Here is a 24,105-nt window from a genome sequence, read left to right on the forward strand (position 1 = left end):
GTGGGTAGCAGTAATGTGACTTAGAAGATTTTGTTGTAAGGTACTGTTTTTCTATGTTACAGCAGATTTTCCTAATAAATCTTTTGTTCAAAACAATTAGCCTACCTCAAAGAGACAAATAAAAAAGGCTGGACATTTATGGAAAATTAACTAGTCAGCAAAATAAATCTGCCAAATATTTTGGTTGCCAGTGGCATAAAAGAAATTTTAGCAAATAAAAATTTGATCAGAGTCCAATTACAGACACAGATAGCCTCTCTATAGACTACTTAATTCATGTTTTCAGTAAATGTCCATAAAAAAGAGTGCGCATTACCTGATGTGCATTAAAAACTGCAACATTAATTTTTTTTTTAACATCTTTCTATGAAGCCCTGGATGTCTTGAGACTCTACATAGATCAAGCTGGCCTCAAACCCACAGGATTAAAGGACTATGCCACTGTGCCTGCTAGTATATTTCTAATAAAATACACATATTTCAGTGGTTTGTGTGTTCAATCATTTATCCAAGACGAGGTCTCACTATCTAGTCCAGGATACCCTTACTTCATAACCCTGCTTCAGTATCCTGAGGGTTGAGATTACAGGTATATGTTACCATGTCCCTTTATATGTCTATTACTTTTAACTTATGAGTTTTCACTTTAACTGTGAATAACCTGAGTTTATTAGACGTTTAAATACAAGGTTTTTTCTTTCTTCCTCCCCCCAGCCCCCTTTCCTTTTTTCTTTTATTCTTGGTTTTTCAATACGGGGTTTCTTGCTGTACTAAAACTCATGCTGTAGACTAGGCTGGCCTCAAACTCACAGAGATCCACCTGTCTGTGCCTCCTGAGTGCTGGGATTAAACTCGTGCACCAGTATTACCTGGCTACACATTTTTTTGTTGTTTTTAGCTTTTAAGAGAGCATTACCTAGACATATGCCTATGAAATAATGATATCACAATATTTAACTTCCTATTCTTTCAAATTAATTCTGAAAATAGCTGAAAAGCATCTGCAGACTTTTAAAATTTTGCCTTTTTTCAGTTAAGAAAGAAGTAGGTGACTGACACTGCCCACCAGCCCTTTAGAGGTACTGGGGGCAATGCTGACAATGGAACCTAAGCTGTGTGTGTGCTGAGGACATGACCTACCAGTGAGCCCCTCACCCATACCTGCATGTTTAATATCCCAACGCTCATTTCACTACATCAAGGGAACAGAGATTGTACTCTAAGCAGCTTCACCTATGGCTACAATTCTATCCTGTGTTCTAGCAAAACTAGCACAGGACCTTAAATCCCATTTTTTAAAAAGCCTTGTCACATAATCATGATGAGAACAGCCTTAAAGGAAAATGCTAAAACTCCCAACTAGACAATGTAAGATGATTTTACTCTTCATTCCAGCACTTCTGAATCCAACTATCAAACGATAGCAGGGTTCTACTTTAAGTGTCAAACTTCTTCTAAAACAGAAGAAACCTCAATCTTCCTAAATGTCTCCCTTGTGGTGATTACCAATCCAGGTAGAAAAAGCTCAGCCCTATCCTGGACATGTTATTGAAAAGTCTGAAATCACAAAGTCACAGCAGGGTGATACCTGTGTAATGAATCATAGGACCTGTTGTCAAAAACAATCTGATTTTTCCTTGGAGAATCCCGTCTATGAAGGGGAAAAACCATTTAAAGGGTATACAGTAGAACTTGAAAAAATAATTCCCATGAGATGTTACTGACTTATAGTTATATAGCAAGCGAAACAGAAAGTGTTAATTATCCTTAAAATATCTATTTTACCAGATTTAAAAGGGTATTCTAAAACTAATTTGTATGATGACACAATGGCTACTTCTGTAGACTGCAGCTACCTACTTACCAGGTATCAAAGCAAGCAGACATTCCAATTTGACAAAGCAACAGACTAACTATTCACAGTCATGTAAAGAACAGTTTCTCCCATCATGAGTAAAACCAGTAGATTCTTAATGAAAACCACAGCACATTCCAATGTGATATATCACTCATCTTTTTTGTTTTTGTTTTTTTGGTTTTTTTTTTCCGAGACAGGGTTTCTCTGTGTAGTCCTGGCTGTCCTGGATCACTCTGTAGACCAGGCTGGCCTCGAACTCAGAAATCGGCCTGCCTCTGCCTCCCAAGTGCTGGGATTAAGGGCATGCGCCACCACCGCCCGGCTGATATATCACTCATCTTAAGACATTTTTTATCAGAATGTTCTTGCCCTACATAGGACTCAGACACATCTTTTCCTTCTTTCATGCAGGCCAGGCTGGCTCAAATTCCATGTAAATGAGGATGAGCTTGCCCTCTCTCGTGTCAACCCCAGTCCCTGCCCCTCAGTACTGCGATTATAGGCACATGAATGACACTATGTCCAACTCCTGCAGGGCTTTGTACATGTTAGGTAAGCATTCTATCAACTGAGCCACACCTCCAACCTGCCTTCCCTTCTCTCTCTCTCCCTCTCTCTCCCTCTGTGTGTGTGTGTGTGTGTGTGTGTGTGTGTGTGTGCACGCGCACATGTATGTGAAGACCAGAGGTTGACAATAGGGGTTTTTTTCAACTACTCTCTCTATTTTTTTATTTTTTTTTGAGACACGGTCAGAAAGTCTTATCTTTTCTAACTTGACTGTGATTAGAAATGTTGGGTTTTTTTTGTTGTATATTTTATTAATTATTGATTGACTTAATTTTTTGAAACAGGGTCGCACTTATAGGTTGGGCATCTACTTGCCTGTCTCATGAATGCTAGGAGTAAAAAGTGTGCACCATCACATCTAGATATTTATTTATTTATTTAAGTTTTTTTTTTTTTTTTTTTTGGGGGGGGGGGTTCAACACAGGGTTTCTCTGTGTAGTCCTGGCTGTCCTGGAACTCACTCTGTAGACCAGGCTGGCCTCGGAACTCAGAAATCCATTCGCCTCTGCCTCCCAAGTGCTGGGATTAAATTAAAGGCGTGCACCACCACCGCCCAGTGATTATTTGTTTTTAAATAACGTGCAAATGGGTGTTTTGCCTGCATGGGTACACAGTGTCTTCATAGACCAGAAAACAGGATTTGATCACCCAGGAACTGGAGTTGCAAATGGTGTTAGCTGCCATATAGGTGCTAGGAACTGAACCTGGATCTGCTGGAACAACCACTAAGCCATTTCCCTAGTCCACACTTAGAAGATTTGTCTAAGATACAGCAAATTTATTTTTGCTTTCTTGCATTCTCTATAATATCTAGCTAATTTTCAACATAAAGGATAAAGATTTCTTCTAAAATTCAATTTTTAAAACTATGTAGGGACTAATTTAGGGGCATCATTGTCCAATACTGTATCAGATTTTCATTATTGTTCAATATTAAATTACTGTGGGGCAGTGATTCTACTCTGGTTATGCTGGAGATGTCCTTGGTTCTTTAGAAAATTGTCAAAGTACTTAGGGCAAAACATCATTTACTTGCAAGTTTCTTTCAAACCAGTAAGAGAAAAAAAATATAGATGCAAAGCCATAAGACATATAACTATTTGTGATGTTTCAGTAATAGGTGTATTTTAATATTTGGTGCACCGTTTTTCCTTTCAATTTGAATTTTAAAAAAATAAATGAAAAGGAATGAAACTATCCCAAAATATCAGTCAATGTGATGAACAAACGTATCTGATAAGCAGGAGTAGCAAAAACATCTCGATCTCAGCAGCTGTTCAATCTACAGACAAGGAGCTCTTGTTCTCCTCTGTACAACTTGCGTTAGCTTCTTTTTAGACACACGTGTAACATAAAACGTAGAAAAGAAAGTCAATACCTGGAGATGACAGGTGACTTACTGCCGTTCATTGTGTTTGTTCTTTCCCAAGGTTTTCTGGTTGGTTCTTCAAAAATAAGAAACAAGTGTGATTAGACAAGTCTCAGAGCCTTCCAGAATCATTACAAAACAACACATTAAAGTACCATCACTCTATGTACACAGCGGTAATACGGGGGGGGGGGGGGGGGGGGGGACAAAACAAAAACTGAAAAACAGAAAACTCTAAACAGTGAGGATTCTAAATTGTATTATTATAGAACTTAAAGCAGAAATGTGCAAGACAAAGCTAGGTGGTGGTTGTGCACACCTTTAAACCTAGAACTCAGGAGGCAGAGGCAGGTGCATCTCTGAGTTTTTGAAGCCAGCCTGGTCTACAGAGTGAGCTCTAGGTCAGCTAAGGCTACACAAAAACAAAAACCTCAAACAGTAACGACAGAGAGCCAGAGCGAGAGCGAGAGCGAGCGAGAGAGAGAGAGAAAAATAGCAAAAAGAAATTAGTAGTTTCCTTAAAAACCTGTATATTATAAAATCTAAGCATTACAGTTCTATTTTATTATTATTTTGTTATCCAAATGATAACAAAAATGATAAAATTAGTATAGTTTATTCTAGATGATAACTTTTTTGTGCCAACAGTAAATAAAAGTATAATCTATGATGCGTTTCTGTTCAACGTTTCACAGAAGTCCAAACTGTTCTCTTGGCAAAAACAGCTCCAAATAAATGTCAAAATCAGTCAATTCTCGGGACTTAGGAGACACTGTCTAGTGATGGGCTATTCAGGGTGCTTTAAACTGTGATTTTCTAATTTGATTGATTCACTGATGCTATCTATCACTGACCTGACTGGATAACTTGAGAAAATCAAAAGTGAATCTTTTTCACAGAGGAATAATAGCATTTGAGTCACATTCAAATCAAGTCCATATTCGGGTCACAAAATGCCGCTGTATAGTTTTATATAAGTAACTTTGTTTTATCTTCTAATGTCTCCCCTCATGTGGCTTCTGCACAATTTCACTCAGGAGGAGGCTTTATAGCCTTTTCAAAATATATGCAAAACTAAATTTTAAACTTCTCTGAGCCCTGTGTTGGGCTATGAACTGCTGTTGCCAGGCGTCTAAGGGGAGAACCATAAAGTTGTCACTGATCCTCCTGTACTTGATCATCCTTTCTTGTTGGAGTAGCTAAGGCATTCTGTCAGTGAACACAGGAATGGCAGGTTCCAGAGCTAGCAAGAGAGCATCAAAAAACAAAACAACAACGACAAAAACAAACAAACAAACAAATAAACCAGAGCAGGAATAAGATGGACAGAAAGATGTACAGAATAAAAAAATACAACCACCACACTAACCTAAGTGATAGAGGAGGGGAAATACAACAGGGTGGGGGAGACCACTGAGACACTGTTATCAGAGGTGATGTAGGTAGAAGGGTGTTAACAAATCGGCAGATGTGGTACAAAGCACTTTAACAGATGATTGAGGTCCTTTCTCAGAAGCTCCTGTTAATCTCTCTTTATCTTAAAGGGCCCTGTGGTTGTGAGGAAGAGTCACTCAGCCCTGTGGAAGCAGGGCGTAGGGTGTCTCTTCTCTAAGAAGCATAGCTATACTACAGGACTGGTTTGGAGGCTTGGTTACCTGTAAGCAGTTTGAAAACACACTGGATCTCCACTGGTTCAAACAGGTTTCCCAACTGCTTTCCCTCTCAATCTTCCCCAGTTCTACATTACAAAGCCAACAAGGGCCACTTTAAAGTCTTCCCAAAGAGTTTCAGCTGACTTATATGTCAACGAGAATGTAAGATAAAGCCTAATCTATTACTGATCACTTCATAACAGTCTCCTACATTTGTTTCTGACTCATTTTCCCAAGAATCCTCAAACGTAAGTTCTAGACAGGTTAAGTGAACTTATTATTTCTTAGTTTCTTCTTACTCAGCTTTAACAGCACACCTCTGCTCGACACATGCTCACTTCCTAGTGTCATCCAAGCCAAATACTCTGCATCAAATAATGCAACACCATTTCTCCAAAGACAGCCCAGATCTGACAGATCATTCCCAGTTAACAAACATCTCATGAGTTTTTGTGCTTAAGAGTTTTTAATCTGCTGGGCGGTGGTGGCGCACGCCTGTAATCCCAGCACTTGGGAGGCAGAGGCAGGCGGATTTCTGAGTTTGAGGCCAGCCTGGTCTACAGAGTTCCAGGACAGCCAGTGCTACACAGAGAAACCCTGTCTCGAAAAACCAAAAAAAAAAAAAAAAAGAGTTTTTAATCCTTTCCTCGTTTTTGGCTCATTAAATGCTTCAGCATTTAATCAATTTTAAATGAAACAAATGAAAAAGAACATCTGAACCTTTTTGAATGAGGTCCTGATTTTATATGGGGATTGAAAACCACTGAATTTTTTTTAAAAATATTTATTTTATATATGTGAATGCACTGTCACTGTCTTCAGATACTCTAGAAGAGGGCATCTTCTAGATCCCATTACAGATGGTTTTGAGCCACCATGTGGTTGCTGGGAATTGAACTCAGGACCTCTGGAAGAGCAGTCTGCGCTCTTAACCGCTGAGCCATCTCTCCAGGCCCCCTGAATTTTTTTTATTAAGATACTGTACCAAGCCTTATTTAGAGAACAACCAAGGTGGACTTGGAAAATACTTCATGAAGTCAGGATGTTAATGACAAGAATAAATCTATCGACAACTGATTTCAAAAGAAAATTTTTTTGAATGGGAAAATGACCTGTGAGGAAAACCTACTACTGTCATTTTCCTACACTAATATAATTTCTAACTATATTTATTAAATACTTATCTTTATAGCCACAGATAAATATAGCTTTCACCTTTTTTTTTTTTTTGCAACAGATGGTGACTATTGTTAATATCTACAACTGTGCAGCGTACAACTGACTGTGTGCCAACCCCAATTAGTATATCTACAAAAGTAACTCTTACATCTAAAGTTCAGGAACCTCAAAGATCAGAAAGTGGGAAGCTTCTAAGGGCAAAAGGACCAGGCCTAATGCTAGACAGTGTAGAGGAATTTTAATCCAGGAATATGGCTGCTCTGGTAAGAGATCACATCCAAAGAATTTCTAGGCTTATGTGATCTGGCTGGAATGATACACCTTTAATCCCTCTGACTGGAATATAGACACACCCTTAGTACTCACCTTTAATCCCAAACAATGAAAGTAAAGTTAGTTTGCAGAAGGAAGCAGCTATGTTTGAAAGTGGTGTCTAATAGCAAGGTAGACAATCAGAGAAAGATTTGACAAGAGTCAGAGATAGGATACACCCAAATCTCACAAGAACAGCATAGGAAAGAAAGGAGACTTAGGAAAGCAGTGCAGATAGGTAGACAGACACACACAGAAAGACAGACAGACAGCTCAGTTTTATCGGAAGAGTTTTGCAGAGAAAGGTTGTAGGTGAAGACAGAATGAGCCAGAGAATGAGAAGGAGCCAGGAGATTAGAACAAATTGCCAGTTAGTTTGAGGCCAAGCAGAGTGGTTCAGTGAGAAAAAGAAGCAAGTCTGAATCAGTTAGCTTGGACAGAAGTTTTAAGCCAGAACAGCTGAGTTGAACCAGCCAGCCAGAGTTCAGAAAGAATTAGGAAGGGTGAACTTACTCTGCAGTAAGCTTCTGAGACAACAATTACATCTGGCAAATAAATGTTACATTTACAAGATAGCATCCCCTAGACATGACAGGGAAGCTGTACCCATGAAATCACGATAACACGGTTGCTTGAACAAGACCAGCATAGACCAGCATAGTGATGACACCAGCTAATATGCCAACACAGACACAGAAAATTCCATGTAGCCCAACCCCTAGACAAAGAGCTACAGGTAGTCAATGGCTACACAGAAAGGGAGGGTTAGCTTCTTCAACTGAGACAGTTTTGAAATACACTGTTAATGCTACCTAACATGCCCATTTCATTTTCTACTTTTAAGAACTGTTTAAAATAGTTCCCTGTAATGAATATTCTCAAGTCCATTAACGCAAAGAAGACACAAAGACACACACACACACACACACACACACACACATATTATGGTATCTGCCTAGACAGCATGAACAAAAATGTTAGGTTTTAACAGATTTCAGTGTCAGGAAGAAAAGCATTGATTTATGAGATCACAAAAGGCAGATGAAGGTCAGTGCCTTCAAATATATACAAAGCACTTTAACATTTTAGTGAGCAAGCAGTCGATTGATCCAAACACAGGAAAGGGGACTTTTTAGAGAGAGTTAGCAATTAGGGATCATTTTCTCCTGAACTTACCAGGTGTACTTGTTGATGGGGCCTTAGAAGTTATAGGCTCTGCATCTTCCTAGATATATAGAAAGAGACACATTAACATCACATTCACGAGAAAGCACAGCTCTCTGCTGCCAGGCTTCCGGGCTCCCTTCCCATGTCCTCTCTGCCACTCCCCTTCCACCATCTATCTCTTCCTTACACTGTCTTCTGCTTCCTTCTCTCACCTTCCTCTTAGGCTTCTCCCTGCTGCCTTCCCAAAGCAGTAAGTTCTAAGCACCTGTACTAGTAGCCTAGGAACCTGACGGGACACTATGGGAAGAGGCCAGATGGCACAGAGGACTACTACACCCTGTGTTCAATGACAACACAGAGAACAGATAAAAGAAGTTTACCCAGCTGAAATGTGGAGCAGGCATGAAGAGTATACTCCTAGTGGGCATAGCTAATGAGCACAGGGTCCATAAGGGTAATGTATAAACTGCTGATTTAATATAATTCTTTAATCTCACATAGCACAAAGAAATTGAAAAAACAAACAAACAAACAAACAAACAAACAAAAACCCAACATATTAGATTCTAAGAATTCACCCACTCCCTAAAAGATGAGTATAAGAACAAATTAACTTTATAGGTCTGAACTTCAACTTTCCCCACACCTCCCCATATTCAACTCGATTCACTAAGAATGAGATTACGATTTTATACATAACACTCAAGCCATTTTTAATGGTTCTATAGTAAGAAAGAAAATAAGAAAATATAAGATCAAACATTAAGTTCAGATTAAGTAATCTTCACATGAGTTTCTGAATGAGCTGGGCTTGAGCTCCACCTCTTATGAGAGATTTTACATTCACTCACACTTCTGTCTTCCTTTTGTTCTGTTTCTATTGTTGATCCCTTCTCAGCAATTCTTCTCCTGCAAAGGCAAATTAATTAAAAACTTTTGTATCACCTACCTATCTTTGGTTATCATCTATTTACTCTTGTTCCAAAAGGGAAGAGGACAAAGTTATCAAGACCTGTCTAATTCTGGACATACCCATTACATACAACTTCGTACCTCCTGGCCAGCAGGGCACTCATCTCTTCCATTAAGCCACTACCCCCTAGAGGAAGGGGTCCATTCCCACGACCAGCATCTGCTTTGGATGAGGCCAAGTTCACACTCACGGTATTCCCTCCACTTGGGAAAGAGCCATCCTCCACCTTAATGAGAACACACACACATAGTAATTTCCTATGTAGGCAGTAATGTTTACCAACATACTCAACACAGAAGAACATGTTGGTATTAATTCCGAAACAGTACTATTTTTTAAATTTGAAGACCCAATAGAGCAAATAACATGGACTTCATATAAAGAATTCTATCAAAGTTACGATTACCACTAATGGGATAGAAGAGTATTATTTCTCCATATGATACACTGAGAAAGATAAAGTTCTTGTCATGATTTTTCCTCAATCCAAACATATAATTTAAATCCAATATTAAGGGGAAAATGTGATAAACCAAACTGAAAGATAATAAAAAAAAATAACTGTTTTTAAAGGTGATAGAAATTGAGCAACTGTCACTGATTAAAATAAGAAACATTATTGCTAAATTTAACAAATGATCTTGAACTAGAAAAAAACATGGTGTAAAAATCATTAGCTACTCCCTCCAAATTTTCACTGAGGTGTAGTATAGGACGTATACACAAAGAAAACAAAAGGCAAATGTTAGTCAAATGCTAACTAATAAGCCTTGGGCTGATGGGGTCTCAGAAACTCCTCATACTACACCTTTTCTCAAATTTTAAATTATGTTGGTTTTTAATCAATCAAGTTAAATCTAGTGTTCATACCAGCACAATATAGTAATCTCACTATTTTAGACATTCAGACACAATGAGACACACATTAAAAGGTCAGTAACTGGCAATTTACCCGAGACACTTTCCTAAGTTTTGCTCCCGCAATCGCAGCTGCAAGTCCAGTTAAAGGGCGATTGTCTTCTGATGTGGATCCAGAGAAAATTCCAGATGCGGGGAGGGGAGGGGCAGGAGGTGGGGGAGGAGGGGGAGGAACTTGATTAGGAAGAGGGGGTGGTGGAGGTGGTGGAGGAGGAGGTCCGGTGGATGGCAGTGGAGGTGGCGGAGGGGGTCCAGGGGGAGGAGGAAGTGCTGAGGCGTAGGCAGGGCCTGATGGAAGGGGGGGTGGTGGCGGAGGTGCAGGTGGTCCCAAGACAAGGCCTGAGAGAAAGAAAAGTTAACAGTCATCAGCAACAGAGCTAAGTCACTGTAGTTTACATGGGCAGATATATAGACTGCCATCCTCAGACACTGCATTTAAGAAAATAATTTATCATAATACTTAAACACATACTAGTTTTTAACTAAAGATACTAGAATTGAAAGCCAAAGTGCACATACAACTATTTAATATTAAACTTTTTGTAATAAAACTAATGATCCCCCCCCCAGGGATTTGAAGGCAAATGTTTGTACAAATTTAGAAAATTATGCAGTGGTTTACACACACACACACACACACACACACACAGAGTTAGTACTGCCTGAGATAACAGGCCCAAGATAATCTTAAACCTTAGATGTTGAGATAATACACTTGACTATGATGACAAAGGTCTCTGATTACAGACGAACAAGATGAAAACTGTAGAAGTGGGTCTCAGGTTTTGGTATCTTAAGAGGAATCTACATGTAGCCAGAGTTAAAAATTACTGAAGAAATAAGATGAACTGATATCAGGAAAGACCTCAAACTAACTGAGAATTAAGAATTTAAATATAAATCTATTTTAGCCCTCAAGATAGGTATATAGGAAGTATTTAAATATTAAAAAAAAAATCACAGAGTAAAGAACTTAAAATCAAAACACCAAATTAATAAGTATTTACTTAAGGCTTAACAGGGCTAGTTTTTGTTTTCGTAAAGCTAAAGTGTTTAGCTAGAGTGAGTTTGTACTCTGGGTAGTGGCTGTCACTTCTGAGGCTTGACCAGGCATACACACAGAGCAATGAGGGAATGAAGGTAAGCTGTCCCATCCTGCAGATAGAGTTCTGAGCACCGGCAGGAGGACATTTAGCCCTTTCAGCCTGGCGGTGCCTCCTGTTCAGATGTCAATCAGAGAGATACTGAATTGCACATACTAGAATTTTATTCACCTTTTATAAAAATTAGTAAGACAGCATCAAAAAATTCATTCTTAACATAGAGGTGTGTTTAAATCCAGATTATAACATTGTTTCTACAAGCATGGATCTATTTTCAGCATCCTCTACATCCTGTTCTTAACAGCAAAACGGTTCCATGCACCTTCTTCTTACAGAACTTCATTCATCTTTATGTACATAGGCTATACTTAATGTTACACGCCCCCTTCCCTGCTGCCCTGCATTATGGCTTGTGTCTGCAGAAAACCTTCAAGGATCTTCTGTTCGCCTTTATACCAACACTTGCAATAGAATGCTCTGGGGGATACACTAAGCCTGCCAACCTCTACCTTCTGCAAAGGGCCTGAGGCTACTCACCCTAAAGGTCTAATACAGAGAGCTCAATACAGGATAGGCCAAAATGAAAAAGGGGTCTTAGGGCAGAAATGCTCCAAGGAAAACTCAGGGATGATTTATCTGTTAAATAGATCTCCATGTCTCTAGGAAAGTTTCTCATATTTACCCCACGGAGGATGAAACAGTCAAGTTCTCCTAGTGAAGTTTAAAATGCATGTAGAAGTACTGGGGTCCTTAAATATTAGAAAGCACCTTCTACAATACAACATTTAATGCAAATAATCTAAAAACCTAAGTTTAATATGGACATCTCCCACACTAAATCCCTATATATAAGGCCCAGGATTAAAAAAAAAAAATCCTTCATTTTAATTTTCTAAATAAAACCCACATAGTACTTTGGCATAGAGATGTTCAATTACTAAAACCATCGATCTAGTCTAGGCAGTCAAAGCTGCTGCTATGCACTACTCTGAATGACCAGCAGTCAGCAGCAGTAGTGAAGCCTTACCCTGCGGGGCTGGCGTCTCGGCAGGCTGAGAGGCTGCCTGCAAGCCTGGCTCGGAAGCAGAGGAGTCTCCCAGCTCAGGATTTAGAGGGGTCTCCACAGAGGCAGGGGCAGCTGCAGAGGGAGAAGGGAGAACACTGGGCTTGGATGAGGGAGTTGAGGCAAGAGGGGTGCCTGGAGGAGGAGAAGCCTGTGATCCACAGTGTGAGAGTGAGGCGAGGGGTGGCAGCGGCGGCGGTGGCGGTGGCGGCGGCGGTGGTGGTGGTGGCGGCGGCGGCGGTGGAGGAGGAGGCGGCGCTGCTGGCCCTGAGGTAGGCGGTGGAGACACTGGGTATGTTACAGAGTCTAGCAACCCATTGGGTGCTGTTGGTGATGGAGGCATTTGGGGCACAGGAGAGGAGACACAAACAGGAAGGACAGGCCGTGGGCCAGTAGCTTTGCCAGGGGGGCTGCTAATCATAATTGGAGGAGACGGAGGGAGGGGTGAGAAAGTGGAAGGAGGCCAGGCACAGGACTTCGCAGCTGGAGGCTGAGAAGAGGGTGTGTTCACAGGAGAAGAAGGTCGAGAGTTTTTGTTCAGAGGACGAGGAACTGTAGCATAATGGGGAAGAACAGGGTGGAAGGCTGAACCTAGAGATGTTGCAAAACGTGTCGCAGAGTGTCGCAGTGGTGGTGTAGGGGGTGTGGAAGTAGGTGGCAAAGCAGTCACTACAGCATAATCAGGAGTGGCGTCTGACACCGGAGCTGAGATGACTTTAGCATATGATGGAGGAGGTGCTGAAGGAGGCTGGCAACTGGCATACTCAGGAAGTGGTGCATTATACAGGGAGCTGTCTGAAGATGGAGCTGGACATAAGGTGGAAAGCAGCGGCAAAAGACAGGATAAAAAAGGAGAGAGAAAAAGGGAGCTAGTGAAGCCACAAAAACCAGCAATCAGACAAAAACGTATAAACGTGGATTACAGTTAGCACCAGAGAATTAGGCAGATAACTGTCTCCACTGGAGAAAACTTAACTTATAAGCACATTTTGAAACCCGAAAGATGATGAAATAAGTTCTCTTAAATACGTGGATTAATAATTTATCCTCTATAAGGATAGTAACAGTCTTAACATTAATTACTTAGTCCACTAAAAAAACGGCATCAAAATTATTACAAACAGCAGAATAAACTGAGTTGCTTCAAACATGGCAAAATGTTTACAACGGGAAAAGAGCGCCCAACTCAGTGCTTGTTTGTGGACATTTCTATCTTTTTAGCTGTAACTCCAGACAGTTATGCAGTTAAGAATAATGAATTAACCAATACTGAACCCACACTGGCTTCTGATGTAGCTCAAGAATAAAATTCTTTGATAAATATTAATCACCTTAAATGCTTACTATATCATAATCCTCTATGACACTATAAATTCCATCAGACCAGAAAATGTCTAAATAACCGGTTATGTTTGAGAGAATATTTTCATCTATTTTAATGTTTCCTTTAGAAATCTAACTATAACCAAGCTAACTTCTTGCTGTACGTAGCACAGTAATACAGTATGTGATAATTTTAAGCAACGGCACAAGGGAAATATCTTCCAAGATCATTATAAAAAAAATCTTTGCATAAAAACACATTCACACTTTATAGCTGAATTTTAGGGCAGCAAGAAAAATTAAAACGACAGACTAAAAATTCCCAAGAGCTTTCTTTTAGTTTCTAAGCAATAAAAGAAACACTGAAGCAATAATCGTTGAGCATTTATCCTGACTACTAACTGTACTGCTTATTCCCATGCACTGCACTTGTGAAACATCACCACTGACAACTGCGCAGAGCCTGGCCCAGCTCAGCTGCAGGAGGCGCATGCACACGGCTGCAGACTCCTTACCAGCATTGGACATTCTGCGCTCTCGCTCCCACTCCACTTGCTCACGCTCCAGCTGCTCCAGGCGCTCTCGCTCTCGGTCTTGCCTCTCTCTCTCCAGGCGCTCCAGCCTCTCCCGTTCCAGGCGCTCTACATGTTCTCTTTCCTGCCGCTGTCGCTCCAGCTGCTCTTGTTCCAGGCGCTCCCTCTCTAGCCTCTCTCGTTCTAGTCGTTCTCTCTCTAACCTTTCCCTCTCCATTCTTTCCCTCTCCAGCTCCTTCTGTCGCTGCTGTTCTTGCAGTTGCCTGAAATTAAACATTGGACGAATAAAAATATGCATTTATGGCTATACATCACTAAAGTGAGTGGATGTTCCCTTCACGTCTGATTCAGATAGATGTACAACCCGTTGGTGCTTCTTCCCCATGAAGGAAGGCTTCCTTATAGATATATAAAATCTGTATATACAGAACATTTAAAAAAATGTATTTTATCCCAGTGGGACTAATAAGCTCTTAACATGGGCTCAATCAACACAATTTGTGAGAATAGAGAGTCGCAAACTTTAATGACCAAGTCATTAATCAGATGACAAAAAAATTATAAAACGAAGTAATCTTTTTCTTAAAAATGAAACATTTGAGCTGCACAAGTTATTTCAGAAAATACAATGATCATAGCTACAGCTAAATAAACATTTGCTGAATTGAAAATAAACACAGTTAAGTAAGAAACTATAAATCACTAAAATTTTGCATCTATAGGTAACTATAGTTACTTGGTACATATGTGTAGACCTTGGCCTTATAATAACATACGCATAAACTTTAAAATTCAAGTAAATCAGTACCATTTCAACATGACTCTAAAATATGCTTTTTCGGATACAATACACACTGGAAAACTTACCTTAAACCCTTAGTCTGGCATCTTTAATACCCACGAACACGTCAATACCACTGCTTAGCTCTTGAGTTTAAGCAGTCTCCACTATAGACTATAATTTACCCTAATATTATTATTAATATTACAATAAACATTTATCTTAACTCTTGAAAGCTCTTCAAACTGCCTCTTAGAGGATAAGCAGCATAATTCTTAAGATTCTTAATATATGGTTCTCCATTATTTGAGGAAATTATCTAAAAAGCAGTTATCTCTCCTTATACATGTTTAACAGCATTTAGCTAATATTAAAGAAGATAATACAATAAAAGCTCTTTAAAATGTACAGTACTCCATAAATGTAGACTGTTGTATTAATGATCATTCAGAAAAATTTAGAATTGGAACCGTTTCTAGACTACTCATCTAGCTGGGCTCTGGTAAGACATAAGTGACTTACATAAAAGAACAAGTCTGCTTCCTTTTGTTTCTCCCAGAATTACTATAAATAAATAAATAAATAAATAAATAATATTGGAAAAAGAACTTTCACCCATCTAAGTTGGCTATAAAACAAAGGAAAAAACCCAGCCTTCAAATCAATTGTTTACTTATCTCACTCAAAACACAGCTTTTTCTACACAATGTCTCAGTACGGATCGATGGCTGTTAGGAAGGAACCTACTACTTCTTTTAAGTAGTTAAGAATTAACTAATGAAATCATACTTTCTATACTATTTGACACATTTGCTATACTATTTGATAATTTATGAGCTACCACAACTTTGAGGGATAGCTATCAGTGTGGCTATGCTGGAAAGACATTAGATACATTAAGAAATTTTAAATTAGGAAAAAAAGACAGAACCCACCCCCAATAATATGCATTTAATAAAGAAACTCAACTGAGGTTTGTTTTGAAATTTTAGGTCTTTAAGTGCTTGGGCAATGGTTCTGCGGTGAATGCTGGCTGCCTGGTGTGACGGTGTGTGCCTGGTGTTGATGGCATGTGCCTGATGTGACTGTGTCTGTCTGGTGTGATGGTATGTGCCTGGTCTTACTGTAGCTGGTTATGCTGTTTGCTTGATGTCCCTGGGAGGCCTGCTCTTTTCTGATGGGAATTGGGGAGTGGCTCTTGGGGAGATGGGAGGTAGGAAGGAGAGCCTGGGGGGAGGGAGGGGGGAGGGAGAAAGAAACTATAGTCAGAATATATCCTGAGATATATATACATGCGCACACACATACATATGTGTATGTATCACAGCACTTGGGAGACAAAGACAGGCAAATCTCTGAGTTTGGGGCCAACTTGGTCTACAGAGTGAGTTCCAAAACAAAGGTTATACAAGAAAACCCCATCTTCAAAAACAAAACCCCCCAAAAGACCCAAAGCAACCAAAAAATAAACCAAACCAACCAAAGACCCAAAACAAACAAACCAAAAAACCAACCAAACAAAAAAACTAAACTAAACCAAACCAACCAACCAACCAACCAACCAACCAACCAAAAACCCCAAACAAACAAACAAACAAACAACCCCAAAAGAGTACTGGCTTCTCTACAGAGACCACAATGGTCTGTAACTCCAGTTTTAGAAGATCCAACACCCACTTCTGGCCTTCAGGCAAAACACCTACACACATGAAAAGGAAAAGGGCCCACTACTATTTGGGGGCAGGGGGATTAAGTTTCAGGATATTTACATTTTGTTCTTCTGTGTCTCTTTTCACTCATATCAAAAGAATATATAGAGAATACATATAGTTTACAACACAACAAACATTAGCTTACTGTCTTAACATTTCCCATCTATTTCCTATTTTAGCTGATTCTTGTGTCTTAATTTTAAATATCCATTGTCTAATGGTAAAAGCCTCCCATAACCATGCGTGCTCTCTCTCTTTTTATATATATATATACATATTATATATATATGCATGTATATATATATGTATATGTGTAAGTGTATATATATATGGTTTTTTTCAATATGGTTACACTAACATTATATAATCACTATCCACAGCTGAGCTACATGGCATTCTGACTGCATTGCATTCCTTTCTAATTGTTGGATTGCTAGGAATTTAAAAAAAGAAGAGGAGGAAGAAGAGGAAAAGGAAGAGGAGGATGAGGAAAAGGAAGAGGAAGCTGTTACATCTGTTTCTCAAAACACAAGAATAAGTAACTTTTGGTGTCATTATAGGTAAGATAGGTACAAACGAGTCTGGAAGCAGTATTGAAATAATGACATTTATAACTAGAATGTACTGACTTTAGAAGACTGTTCCACATGTCCAAATAATCTAAAAGGCTCCCAGTCAATAAAAGATAGAATGTGTACTAAGAAAAAAAGCACGATGCCAAAGAATATTTCCAAATTTGCTGACAGATAACTCAAGTGTGTAGTAGATACACTTTCAAGAGACTGATGTTTGAATAAAGTAATGAATAGTTTTAGCCTGCTAGTTGAAAATGTCTATGTATATGTAATTGGAAACACTATTGAGTAAAAATTTTCTGATTTACAAGTTTGTGGTGGCATGAATAATTCTTACTTAAATTGAAAGGCTTACAAATGTGACTCTACTGTTTTAAGCTATAAAGTAAAATATTCCCAAATCTTTTTAAGGAGTCTCCAAAATTATAAACCTTGCTTTCCTGAAGATCACTGCCAGCTTGCGTACAGGAAATGCAAGAAACCCTTCTCTAGAGGTTGTTTACATCTGGTTGTTGTCTGCCCATTAGAATCATCTCCAGATTTTACTAAAGCACATGTGTCTGAATTCTGAGCTGTGGGAAAATTCCAACAGGCTTATTTTCCTTAAGTTCGATACACATTTCAATAATTTGAATGTTCTTCAGAGAAAACAATTACATACCTTTTCCAGAAACAAACATAAGTGAATACTATTATGGCCATTAAAGTATGTTAAACTTATTGAGTAAGAACATAAAAGATATAGTTCTCTTCTATCATTGAACTATTTTTCTCCAAAACATCAATACCCAAATGTAAACAGATGAAAGAAAAAACAAAAAAAACCCAAAAGCCAAAAACAAAACAAAGCAAAAAACCCAAAACTACCACCACTACAACAACAACAAAAAACCTGTCGCACAAAAAAATCACAAACACAGGTTTAGTTTATGTTTTTATGAAGACACAGTCCTGTGAAACGTGTAAAATATAAATGTCAAGATATATTTTATTCCCCTTTACCTAGGACAGTTTTTGGGTAAATGTAGATTTCAATTTCATAAAATGAAGTGGGAGAACAAACCAGGAAAAGCATTCTGGTTGCTAACACCAAGCAATGCTGACATGCCAGAAAGTAAAAATTACAATTTTTTAAATTAACTTTTCTGAGACAGGGTCTCACTATGAAGCCCCAGCTGGCTTTGAACTCACAGACTCACCAGTGTCTGTCTCCCAAGTGCTGAGATTAAAGATGTATACTACTATAGCTGGTGTGGACACACATTTTTTATTGTACTATGTGGGCATTTCATCTCTCTACTAGTTAAAAATAAAAGATAGTTGAATTTTCATATGTCAAAGCTCCTAAGACGAGAGCCAATACTTACAGCAGAATGCGATCAGCTCTTGGCCCATCTTGCCTCTGGAGGATGATGGGATTGCAGTACACTTTCATTACGCAGGCCCTCAGTGCTGTGCCAGGGTTCTTATTCCCCCTTTTATACCTTGTAGGTAGTAGTGATGATTTGAAAGCTATTTATAGATGTTAACTAAACTATCTTCTATGTTGAGATGAACGCAGGACTGACTCATGTTTCTTAGAATGTATTTTTCCATCAGGGTCAAGGAAGCCAAATATTAATAATATGAGTAGGAACCAGAAACTGATTTGATGACACACACATACAAAATGTAGAAAATTGTATTATGGTATAATAAAGGTATTAGGTCAACAAAGTTTAATATTTAAAATATCAAACAACTTTATACTGGCTAAAATAAAAAGTAAACGTATAAAAGCCATGCCTACTTTAAAAGTCAGAGTATTATATAGCATCTTACCAATGCTCACAACTCCTGTTTTCTTCCTACAGAAGCAACTAAGTTTTAACATCCTTGCATTTATCTCATGGTTCTGAACGGCAATTTCTTTACAAATATCAATTCCTGACTGCTCATATTTAGATCCTACTCAACAAATGATTTAATTCCCATGATCTAGGTGGTCAGCAATGGGAATTGAACCTGGGGCCTCCATGAGCTATCCCTGAGCTATACTCTGAGCTGACCCCTCCTACTCTGGCTACCTCTTGTTTTTTCTTCTCCTTTTTCCGGCAATACCGATGCAGCATCTCATCCCTTGCTCATCCATCAGCTATTTTCCAAGGAGATTTCCTATTCACATGTTAAACACTAATACTTTCCCCCTCTTCTTTCCCCCCACGTCAACCCTGCATATGTACCCCCGCATCACTGCAAGCTCTCCAACAGAACTGCATACAACCCTATTCATATGGTTAAACGTATCAAATTCTCAGGTTCCTTATTCCTGTTTCCTTCAGACAAACCCATCAGGAGCCCATGGGCTTCCTTGACTCAGGCAAACAGGCTGTTCCCAAACTATGCACGACCTCCTTTCTTTCAAGTTCAATTCCACTTTCCTTGGATCCCAACAATGTTACACAGCTCTTGATTTCTTCCCTCATTTTAACAGAACACAATGTTTAATAGCTTCCTATGAAGCTGTGTAGAGAAGGAAACTGTTTTTTTTTTGGAGACAGGGCTTCAAAATAAACAGATACTAAAGGCACTGGCCCACACTTAAGTTAGTTCAAATATGTGCTTATGTTTAAATACAAATATGTAAATGAGATATCAAAATACATGTCATTCAGCCTTGAATCTGGAATCCTTATCTCTGGCATCTAAGTGTTGACATTACAGTTCTGTGCCACTGTCCCTGGCTGAGAAGACAGTTTAAACTGGGCTTCCTCACAGCACAGACTAATATGAACAATGGGTAAGCACAAAAAGGAAAGGATGAGACATAAATTTAAATTTTCATTAGAAGAAGATTTACACTAGTGTCTTCCATATATGGCCATTAAGAACAAGAAATGTGATTATTTAGAAAAGAAGTATGTTTTAAGTATAAAATAAACACTAAGCCAGGCAGTAGTGGCGCACGCCTTTAATCCCAGCACTTGGGAGGCAGAGGCAGGTGGATTTCTGAGTTTGGGGCCAGCCTGGTCTACAGAGTGAGTTCCAGGACAGCCAGGGCTACACAGAGAAACCCTGTCTCGAAAAAAAAAAACAAAAAACACTGAATTTTAGTAAGAAAATTAGAATGTAAACTTTGCTAACATCTATGTTTTTTTAAAAAATTTTAATTTTATTTATATTGGTATTCTGCCTCCATGTATGTCTGTATGACAGTGTCATATCCATTGGAACCTGAATTACAGATTGTTGTAAACTGCCATGTGGGTGCTGGGATTTGAACCTGGATCCTCTGGAAGAACAATCTGTGCTCTTAACTGCTATGCCATCTTCCAGCCCCCTATTTATTATTACTCATGACAGAAACAGTTTCTCTCTGTAGCCTGGCTGTTCCAGAACTCATTCTATAGACCAGGTTGGCCTTGAACTCGAGATCTGTCTGCCTCTGCCTCCAGAGTGCTGAGATTAAAGGCTTGGGTAATCATTGCCCAGGGCAAACTGTCTTTCTAAAACAGAAGTATTCATTTTTATTTTATGTGTATGATGGGTGTGTTGCCTGCATAGATGTCTGTGCGTCATGTGTATACAGTGCCTTCGGGGGGTATAAAGGAGCACTGACCCCCAAGCCCCCAAGATGCTATGTGGGTGCTAGAAGAGCAGCTACTGCTCTTAACCACTGAGTCATCTCCAACCCCAAGTAAACTGTCTTAATGATGTCATAGTCCATACTGAAATGGTAAGAGATACATGCATGCATGCGTGCATGCCTGTGTTTATAACTAATTAAGAAAAACCCACCCCTAAATGAGGTATTATGCACTTGATTTTAACTAAAAGGCAGAGAAAGGATGAAACTGTTATAATTTCAAGTCTACCTCTAGATTGTACTGAAATGATGGAGATACTGTCACTAACTTTGTTTAACCAACATTAGCTATAAACAGATTATCTTGTATTCTCCTACAAAACCCTATAAAATCTTGAGATCAGAGCCTTAAAGATTTACTTAGCTAACACTTTGACTTTCTAGTTAAATTTGTCATGTGAAATATCAGAGATATTTAGTATTAAAAAAAAAAAAAAAAAAAAAAAAAAAAAAAAAAAGACTTAATGGGGCTGGGAGATGGCTCAGTTGGTGAAGTGCTTCCTCTGCAAGCAATAGGCCTTAAATTCCATCCTCAGCACACACGGGAAAAAAAAAAAAAAAAAAAAAAAAGATCTAGGAATGGCATGTGCCCATAATCCCAGCAATGGGGCTGAGGATTCCTGGAGCTCTCCAGTCATGTGGTCTAACATAATCAGTAAGCTCCAGGTTCAGTGAGACTGTTTCAAAAAAAAAAAAAAAAACAGCACGGAAAGCAGACAGAGATGTGGATACATACAGGTGCACGTAGGATACACACTGATATTGAAAACAAAAAAGGCTTACTGAAGGGAACAGACCCTAAGTCTTTTTTATATAGTTTTAGACGTATCACACGTATGCTTTTTACAAAAACAGCAAAAAGAATGAAAGTCACACTGTCAAAGAACCAAAGGACGTAACGTATTGTCAGGTCCTTTGGGTCTGCTACAAAACCAGAACGTGTAAATGTAGGAATTTACCTTCTCTGGATTTCCAACTCTTCTTGGGATGGGCCATTTTGAACTTGAGCAGGTAGCTGTGAGTTTTGTCTAGGCAATGTTGGCCCTATAAGGGAAGAAACATTACAGATGAATATCACTGTTGTACTAAGCTGGGTGGCAGAAATTAAACCATGAGAATAACATGAAACCATTACATTAAAAATGCGTCTTCTTTTCATCTAGCAAAATAAAATACAAGCTTTACATAACACACAGCAAATGAAAAACTGCAACACAATGCTGTCATCATCTCCAGAAGGCTTACTTCAAACAAATGGAGACACCAACAGTAAAGGGAAAATAAACATTGACGTGTGAGGAGCTGGAGTAAAACAAGTGGTCAATGAGCATCTGAATAGGCACCTGAGCTGGACATTTTCTAAGACAATGAGACATTTTGTTTGGGGCAATTATTCATGAGGTGGAGAAGAAAAACTTAAATGAAAAATCAGAATTTAGGAACTCACCTAAATAGAACACTGGAAATGAAAAACAGGAGAAAGAGAGCATGAGAACCTCATTACTAGACTGAAGCATGCTAATGCATTTATCAAACTTGCCCACTTGAGCTGCCATTTTTGTTTAATGACATGGCATTTCCAGTACTGGTGAAACAAACATTTGCTAAACTTCATATACTGTATTAACCTACTCAGCTGAATTTTTAATGTTATAGGTAATCTTAACAACTTTCTTTTGAGGCAAGAAAGACAGAGGGTTGGAGGGAGAGCCTGTGTTTACATAAACATGGAACTGTCATGAGAAACCAGTGACCATCCATTCCCAACATCCATATATAAAGCAGACCCATCTTTAGCATCTTAGACTGTCATTAAATTATGGAAAATCTTATTGTCACAGGATATAAAATTTAAGTGAGATACTTGTTGCATCTAGTATATTACATAATGAGATGACCAATCAGGTAAAATCTATGACAGTAAAAGCAAGAAAGTAAAGACAGTTTCCTTCTACCCTGTGAGATGCGTTATCTGACTTCTCAGAGATTTGTAGAGAACTACTATATCAGTGCTGTGTGTACTAGAACATGCTGCTGTGCTCTGAGTGAAGACCATGAAAGCTGCTATTCCCCTAGTGGAGCAGTCCCATAGCTGGAAGCAAAGGTTCATCAGGAGGTAACAGCACTGGCCCCTCCCAGCATGGAAAAGCAGGAAAATGATCTGAACTTACCTACTTAACTTTTTATCTCTTTATATGATTTTAGATTAGTCATTTAATTTGCCCTCTAATGACAAATTAGATGACAACTGCAGCAATGTATTTCATTAGATATAAGCCTGATACTTTGAGAACCAAATAAAAAATATAAAATCAATCCCATGTAATTAATAAGAAAAAACAAAAACAGGTTTTAAAAGCAAACACACATATAAATGTTTACATAAATAAAATAACTTTTCTAACAGAATGTTTGGAAAATTAACACAATGACGTTTTGAAAAACAATGCCATATTGGGCTATAGATTAATGTTTACTATTTTATAGAAAAGATCCTTTTAGAAGAAGGTAGAAAGATACCTGAGTTGGGAGGATACATTTAAGAACCTATAAAATTGGGATGAGCATAATGTATATATCTAAACTTATATTTATTTTAAAACTATAAAATGAAAGCATCTGGTAAAACCAACTTAAAAGATCATTATGGCTTAGTTTAAAAAATAATGTCTGAGTATCTAAATGAAAACCTTGGCCAGTATAAATAATGGAATAGCTGGAAGTCAGTAATCTAACTGTCATGCTCACATCTAGAGAAGATACTGTATCTCAATGATCTTATTAATGAATTAAATATATATATTTTCAGCTGAAATCTATATATTCAAGTCAAAGATATTAAAATTTCAATTTAATCTTATTGCTCTTATTAAACAATTGTTTGTTTTTTTTAATGGGCTCTGGGCCCAGTAAGGTAGTATATGCCTGTAATCTCAGCATTTGGGAGGCAACCACAGGAGAATTTTGAGGTCAGGGTCACCATGGACTATATATACTTAACATACTCTCAACACACCAAAACTACCAAAAATCCTCTAAGAATCCTAATATGACTCATAAAATGAATTATGGACATTCACTATAGTTTATTCCTACCACATAAAAATAAAAACTTCAAGGAATCCTTTAAAATGAGGATTTTGATCTAAGAATTAACTCTCATAATTCTGTGCACATAGCTATATGATTACAAGCCATCTGTTTATCTGGGCATTCTTAAAAATCCCTCCTTGGAATTTTGTGACATCTACATTTAATCTGCTTGTTTTTTCTTCTTCATCAATATTGCCAAATTATAAAAATCCTGCATACTGAAATATATATATGCAATTACAGATAATTATAAAATACTGTAATTATTAGATAAAATTCTGGGTAAATTATAAACTAGAGGT

General features: G+C 38.4%; 1 protein-coding gene across 14 annotated transcripts in view; it reads right to left on the reverse strand.

Moving 5' to 3' along the window:
* Positions 1-24,105, reverse strand: part of Enah (ENAH actin regulator) — a 119,798-nt gene that overhangs the window by 15,790 nt on the left and 79,903 nt on the right. For 5 of the 14 annotated variants that reach the window (XM_076914629.1, XM_076914627.1, XM_076914624.1 and 2 more), the window contains 9 exons: positions 21,670-21,754; positions 14,000-14,280; positions 12,126-12,968; positions 10,030-10,334; positions 9,158-9,303; positions 8,956-9,013; positions 8,114-8,162; positions 3,804-3,870; positions 1,589-1,651 (listed from right to left, as the gene is read on the reverse strand). In XM_076914629.1, the coding sequence (XP_076770744.1) occupies positions 1,589-1,651; positions 3,804-3,870; positions 8,114-8,162; positions 8,956-9,013; positions 9,158-9,303; positions 10,030-10,334; positions 12,126-12,968; positions 14,000-14,280; positions 21,670-21,754 (1,897 nt within the window). The remainder of the gene's footprint in view (positions 1-1,588; positions 1,652-3,803; positions 3,871-8,113; positions 8,163-8,955; positions 9,014-9,157; positions 9,304-10,029; positions 10,335-12,125; positions 12,969-13,999; positions 14,281-21,669; positions 21,755-24,105) is intronic. The other 9 variants (XM_076914632.1, XM_076914631.1, XM_076914634.1 and 6 more) reach the window with 5 other exon arrangements.

Source organism: Arvicanthis niloticus, chromosome 16 (assembly GCF_011762505.2).
Source record: "Arvicanthis niloticus isolate mArvNil1 chromosome 16, mArvNil1.pat.X, whole genome shotgun sequence".
In the NCBI taxonomy this organism is placed as follows: domain Eukaryota; kingdom Metazoa; phylum Chordata; class Mammalia; order Rodentia; family Muridae; genus Arvicanthis; species Arvicanthis niloticus.